This window comes from Castor canadensis, chromosome X, assembly GCF_047511655.1.
Source record: "Castor canadensis chromosome X, mCasCan1.hap1v2, whole genome shotgun sequence".
NCBI lineage: Eukaryota > Metazoa > Chordata > Mammalia > Rodentia > Castoridae > Castor > Castor canadensis.
Genome location: NC_133405.1, coordinates 52,149,597 through 52,156,771, shown reverse-complemented (window position 1 = coordinate 52,156,771; position 7,175 = coordinate 52,149,597). Strand labels below are relative to the sequence as shown.

The window sequence follows — 7,175 nt, the reverse complement described above, 5'->3', positions numbered from 1 at the left end:
ATGTTAACACAAACCAGAATGGGTTTAGTACACCTTATATTATTTTTCTAGTGTGGCTGTAACAAATAACCACAAACCTAATTTCTTAGAATGGCACAAATTAATTATTCAACAGTTGTAGGAATTAAAAGTTCAAAATCAGTTTTCCTGGGCTGAAATTAAGGTGTTGGCAGGATATTGCTCCTTTTGGGGAGTGTAGGAGAAAATCTTTTTTATTTCCTTTCCCAGCTTCTAAAGCAGCATTCCTCGGCTCATGGCCCTTTTCCTCCATCTTCAAAGCTAGCAGTATAGCATCATTCTTTATTCCTCATATTGCCTTCTTTTTCTGTAGTAACATCTCTCTCTGCCTCTCTTTTATAAGGACTCTTGTTATTACATTTAGTTCCTACCTAGATAATCCAAGAAAATCTCCCCCCTCAAAATCCTTAACTCAATCACATTTGCGAAGTCTTCTTCTTCCAGATGTGATAAATTTTATGGGATCCAGTGATTAGGACATGGATATCCTTGAGGCTATCATTTTTCAGTCCACTTTTTACTTCAATTTTTGCCATGGTTTTGTCTGGCAACGTATGAGGTGCATTTGAGGTGACTAGTTCTCCCTTTAGTACTTAGTTATACTTATAAAATGAGCAATGATAACCAATGTCTTTTCTTCTTACTCTTTGCTTATTCAACACAACTAGCATATTCCTTTCATAGACAATATGAAGAGTTTTCATTGTTAAAATGAAGTAGACTACACAAGAACAGCAACAGAACTGTCTCCTTTTTGTTTTGGCTGGTGGTAGGAAAGGTTTTTGACAATAATATTTCTGCTGCTATTTGTGATTAGCTAGATGAGCCATGTCTCATGTCATGAACATCCAAAATGCATGAAAGTGTCAGGCCAACAAACAAGATCAGAATCAAAGTATAGGTTAAGTGTAGCTGAAATGTGTGCATAGGGAATAATAGTGATGTCATTGACTGCCTCATGAAACTAGAAATCTATAAAGCTGATGAAGGACCATTAACACCTACTTTGCAAGGTAGTAATTACGAAGAATGTGTCTTTTTTTTTTTTACAAATTAATTGTAAAAGTTGTTTTGACTTTTCATTCTGTGACTAGAACTTCTAATTCAGATTAAATATTTCTTCTAATTTAATTATAGTAATTTTGAACTCCAAGTTTTTGAGGGCCTGTTTGAAAATAGGAGTGAATGCTTTTAATATGTGACTCCATTAGAAAAGACTATAGCAGTTGGATTTGGGAGTGTGTGCCTGTAATCCTAGATATTCAGGAAGCACAGGAAGGAGTTGCAGTCCAAGGCCAGCCTGAGCAAAAAAGGTGAGAACATATCTAAAAAATAACTAAAGCAAAGAGGGCTGGAAGCATGCCTAGCAAGCACTAAGCCCTGAGTTCAAACTCCAGTACCATACAACCAGAAGAATTCAGCAAATAATTATTCATGACAGCTTAACTTCATCATCAATAGATGACTTAAAAGTACAATAAGTAAGAAAATATGTAGTAAGTTAAGTTCAGCAGGAATTTGATATTTTCATCAAAATACTATAATAATAATAATAATTTTATGTATGAGAGTTCATACTGATGGAAGAAAACATCCAGCCTTGTAATGAATAGCACTGTAAATTCAGTTAAAAGATTCAACATCATGAAAAATTATTTGTTATGGGATGATAATGTGCATAAACATTTTGGTGAAGCAGAGCATTGTAAGAAGATCGATGTTTTACTAAATTAAGAAACATGTAAAAGAAATATGATTAGAGTTGGTTGTGCTGCACACATAATTCATAGTTGTGTGAATAAGGCATGGTATTTTGTAAATTAAGATAGAAACAAGGGTTGCATATATTTACACACACACTTATATACACATATACATACACAAATATATGCACACATTAATACTTCCACACATATATATGTAGGTTTTTATGTATATATGCATAGATTTGTATATATATATTTATCTCTATATATATTATATAAAACTGCAGAGTTCTATATAATATATAGAACATATATGTACATATATGTACATATATACCCATAAATCTATATATGAATCGTAGTACTCTGTAGAAACTACATTTGGTTGTTTTTTCTAGCTTTTGGGTTGAGTGGTGGTTTTACAGATGTTAAAGAAAAAGAGAGACAAGAGATAAGAAGGGGAGTAGGGAAAGAAAGAAAAAGATGGACAAGCAGGGGACAATGATAATGATGTCTTGTGAACCAAAGATAATGATGAAGCTGCATCTGACAATATTCACACGTCTTACTGCTTTCTATGTTAGTTGCCTCAGATATTGTTCCTCAATGAAAACAGGTCAAATGTTGGAGGGTAATTTGCAAGTGTGGAGAGAATCCAAAACAGATGACGAGAAGGAAGTTGGTGAAATCAGATTGGGATACATAGACTCTGAGGACCCGAAAGATCACCAGGCAGTGATGTTCCACAGGTAGTTGGCAACGGAGACTTGAGATTGGGGGAGGGAAGAGCCTGGAGATGCAGACTGGGGACTCAAAGAAAGAAACAAATGAGATTATCCTGGGAAGAAAATGTGTGAAGTGAGGAGAGGGGAGGCTGAGGACAGAACCTTTGGGTTCTGTGTCGGCTCAGCTTCCTGACAAGTACCATCGCCAGGTCATGTAATCAGGCAGAGCTGGCTTTGAAAGTAGTTGTAGGATTAAGGACCTGAGTGGTCTTGGCAAAGTCGGGTACCCTCTCTGATCAAATATCACACCTGGTGAGAATGGGCATGTAAAATGGATTCTCTCAGAAGATGCTGTGAGATGCGTCGGGTACAACGCTTGATGTCAAAAAACCTTCTTCCTTCCCTTCCTCCTCTTTTTGGTAATACACACCCCTCCATCCGCAGCTACTTGGTCTCTCAGGATTCTAAGCTTTGAGGTGGGGCGGGGCAAGATCGCGTGATGCGGCGCTCACATGACCCCCTGGTGGCCAACCTAGGAACCAGCCTCTGCCGTCACCCGCTTTCCCACCCTGCAGTGGGATCCCTTTGCCTCTCCGTGCATAATCAGCTTTCAGAGCTGCCCTGAGCTGCGGGCGAGCGGCGAGCGGCGAGCGGGCTTCTGCGAGCCCGAGGAGGCGCAGCCTGTCACGGGTCCCCTCAGGTCAGTGTGAAGACGGGCGCTGCTAGCGGACTGGCCAGGGGTGGAGATGGATGGCAGCTGGCTCCAGGAGCTGCTGGGAGGGGAAGGGATCAGGGAGATTGGTGAGGAGGGGGACACGGAGCGGGCGGGGGGAGAGGGGGAGGTAAGGAGGACCCCGCTGTGGCTCCGCTGCATTGTCTAGCCCCCCATCCCTCCATCCATTTTAGAGCAGGCGGTGGGGGGGGAGGGTGTGCCGGTGGGCGTCCCGCTGTGCGACGGTGAAATACACGCATTCTCAAAATAAACACCCTTCTCAGTGGAGCCTGTGAAGACAAATTGACCTGGACCAAAAAGGTGTGGAAGAGGGGCATGTTGCCCCTTTGAGGGAGGGGAACACACAGACTCAAACATAGTTTGGAAAGCACCCAGGTTTGGTTTCCAAAGCCTGAAAAGAAATGGAAGTTGTTGGGGGGGAATGCAGAGGAAAATGCTTGGTGACCAGGTCCAGGATTCAGGAGAGGGACCAAGTCCCTGCAAGTGCACTGAGCATGCAGTCCCTGCCTCTGTGTTCTGTCTGCAGGTCTGTGCATCTGTGGTTCCCAGTGCTCTGTGAGGCCTGACGAAAAGCAACCTGCCCAGAGTCCCTGCAGGTCAGTGGAAGGGAGCAGCATGTACCAGGAGTGACAATGCAGAGGGCAGGGCCAGGGCAGGATTTGGGCCCCACTCCTGCATGTAATGCACACACACTTTGCCCCTCTGAAGGAGCACAGAGAGGTAGCAGGGCCTGCCAGGAACAGGTGGTGCTCCTGTGAGAGGACAATGTGGGTAAAGGACAGGCAGAAGGTGCACTGGGAGGGTTGGGCCAACTTAAAGGGTTGGGTCAATTTACAGGACCCCTCACAAAGACAAGATGCAAACACTAAATGAACCTGGTTCCACCCTGTGCTCTCAATCTCTGGTGTTTCCTTTTTGTCTCCACCTCTACTCCTAGAACAGGAAAAGGAGGAGAAATCTCAACATGGAAGAACTCTACAGTGAAAATGAAGGGATAACTTTGAACCAAGTAAAGATGGAAAATGAAGAAAAGTCACAGGATGAGGGAAAGCCGGAAGTAGCTTGCACTCTGGAAGACAAAGAAACATTAGAAAATAAGGGAAAGGTAGAAGAGGAGGAACTGTCAAAGGATAAGGAAAGGTCAGAGATTGGCAGAAAAGCAAAAGAGGAAGGAATCCCAGAGAGAGGGGAAAAGCCAAAAGTCAAAGGAAAGCCACAGGGGGAGGGAAAGCCAGAAAGTGAGGAAAAACCACAGTGTTCTGGAAAGCCAGAGTGTGAAATAAGGGCTGCCATAAAACGCCCTGCTGAGGGTGACATACCCAAGAAAGCCAAAAGAAAAACCAACAAGGGGCTGGCTCAGTACCTTAAGGACTATAAAGAGGCTATACATGATATGAATCTCAGCAATGAGGATATGATAAGAGAATTTGACAATATGGCTAAGGTAAAGGATGACAGGAGAAAAATCAAGCAGAAATTGGGGGGATTATTTTGGATGCAAAGAAATTTACAGGACCCCTTCTACCCAAGGGGCCCACGGGAATTCAGGGGTGGGTGCAGGGCACCACGAAAGGACATTGAAGACATTCCTTATGTGTAGTGTTTCTTGCAGGCATTTGCCATATCCTCTGTTTAACCTTAGGCTAATACTTTGCTTTAGGTGTCCCTCCTTTTACCAGCAACCCTTTTGACCCAACTGCAGTGCTCACTCAGTGTTACACTAGGGAAATTTCCCCCCATGTGCATTGTAAGGATGCTATGATTCTTGGAAAAATAAAGCAGCTTACAATATCATCTACAGAATCAGACTATTTCTGTAAAAATTAGAGAGTATATCTACTCATGGGAAAAATAGAAAGTTTTGATCATTAAAGGTTTAATACTGGTTTTCCGAGTTGTTATATTATGGGTGATTTCATTTCTTTCTTTCAACTCACTTATTTATTTTTCTTAAAGAACAAAGATTGCCTTTCTCATTAAGTAATAAAATATTAAAAATCAGAAAGTGGTTCATAAATAATAATGAAAAGGACTGGTGAGCTTATGAAAGTTGTGGAAAACACTTCAACACATTTTTAATTCTTTTTGTCAGAACTAAAATAGGTAGGTAAAACTCATAATACTTCTGGAAATCACATCTGTAGGAATCCAACTGTGTTTATGACAGACCCATTCCTCTAGGAATAGTTCAATCATCTGTCAAATGGGGATACTACTTTCCCTGCAAAACTGCCAAGTGGCTTAAATGAGGTACAAAGTATATAAGGTGTGTTGGGTTGATTTCTTCCTTCTCTCCATGCACTAGTAGAACTGAGACTTCTTCAGACACTTGGAGGAGAACTGGGGTACATCTCACTTGTACCCAGGAATAAGTCCAGTAAGATGAAAGGTGATGTATGTCTTCAGGGCACTGTGGCTCTTCTCATAAATCCTATATTCTCTCATTGCTGCTGCTAGCCTGGAATCTTTAAGATGACAAATCCAAATGGATTTCCCTGGAGTCCCCAGTTAACCAAGTCCACTGTACCCCACTCCATGACATCTACAGAAGTGTAGATAGCATCCTTTTCCTCACTTTAGAATTATAGTGACTCAATTGAATAACATGTCATAATGCCTTTAGCCTTAATGGATTTCAATTTTTTTTAATAGCTGTATAAGCATGGTCCAAGAAATAGTTAGAAAATGCAGAATTTCAGGTCCCTTCCACAAATCTACTGTATAAAAATCTTTTAAACAAATCTTCAGATGATTCCTGTGCACTGCTGTATAAGGAGAGTCTCCTTAGCCTCTCAACTCCCATCTCATGAAATATGTTCCTAGAAGGATAAATATATGCATTATATAGCAAATACATCATACCTGTATTTTGATCACAAGATAAAAGTGAGTGCACACAAGGGAGATATGAGGATAGGTAAGACACCTAAAAAATTAGCTAGCATTTGTTGCCCTCAACGCAGAGAAACTAAAGCAGATACCTTAAAAGCAACTGAGGCCAACAGGAGAAGGGGACCAGGAACTAGAGAAAAGGTTAGATCAAAAAGAATTAACCTAGAAGGTAACACACATGCACAGGAAATTAATGTGAGTCAACTCCCTGTATAGCTATCCTTAGCTCAACTAGCAAAAACCCTTGTTCCTTCCTATTATTGTTTATACTCTCTCTTCAACAAAATTAAAGATAAGGACAAAATAGTTTCTGCCGGGTTTCGAGGGGGTGAGGGGGAGAGGGAGGAGGTGGAGTGGGTGGTAAGGGAGGGGGTGGGGGCAGGGGGTAGAAATGACCCAAGCATTGTATGCACATATGAATAATAAAAAAATAAAAATTAAAAAAAAATAGACCTGTGTTTGTCAAACTGCTGTCTCATCTTCCTTCATCAGTATGGCTTAAATGCAATGAGTCAAAATCTGAAATATTTTAATGAAATAGAAATCAATCAGAGCCAGATAGGAAATATGATGTTGTATCGCAGGTAGTTAGGGTGAAGATCATTTTGTGAAATATGTGTTTTAGTTATGTATGCCTGTCCATGTATACACCTAAGTTAAGGTACACAATGTATTTCTACCTGTGGGCTGCAGTTTCAAAAAGTTGAGACACATTCTGCTTCTCAAAACACAACCTAACCTGATCTTTATTCTAACTAGCTCAGTGCCTGAAAAGTAATAAGCTCTCAGTAAATTTGTATATAGTAATAGCTAAGAGTTCTTACCCCTGATCACTCCCTAACTACATACATAATCGTGAACTCTACTGCTCTTGCAATATTTACTTGCAGTTCCAAAAGGAATACTATAGTGTTTGTGCCACAAGTTTAACTCTATCTCATTTAAATGCATTTTAAAAGTGTGCTAGTTAGCCATATGTCAGAATCACCGGAGGACTTCCTTAAAAATTTGAACTCCTGTTCCCCACCTAAGATCCACCAGGTGGAGCTTTCTAGAATCTTTATTTTTAAAAAAAGCTCCTTAGGAGATTCTGATTCACAG

At 40.9% G+C, this 7,175-nt stretch overlaps 1 protein-coding gene across 2 annotated transcripts; it reads left to right on the top strand.

Moving 5' to 3' along the window:
• The first annotated feature begins 2,994 nt into the window (after window positions 1-2,994).
• Window positions 2,995-4,976, top strand: Tceal2 (transcription elongation factor A like 2). Of its 2 annotated transcripts, none has more exons than XM_020155512.2 (3): window positions 2,995-3,149; window positions 3,709-3,778; window positions 4,125-4,976. In XM_020155512.2, exon 3 carries the CDS (start codon window positions 4,147-4,149, stop codon window positions 4,780-4,782), a length of 636 nt encoding a protein of 211 aa, XP_020011101.1. In that variant the 5' UTR covers window positions 2,995-3,149; window positions 3,709-3,778; window positions 4,125-4,146; the 3' UTR covers window positions 4,783-4,976. The 2 variants fall into 2 exon arrangements, with proteins under 2 accessions (XP_020011101.1, XP_073919046.1); XM_074062945.1 differs by having other exon boundaries at window positions 4,120-4,976.
• Window positions 4,977-7,175: the final 2,199 nt, after the last annotated feature.

What these genes read in the sequence shown, in the direction of transcription:
- Tceal2 (XM_020155512.2), top strand. Translation starts at nt 4,147, where the DNA reads ATGGAAGAACTCTACAGTGAAAATGAAGGGATAACTTTGAACCAAGTA.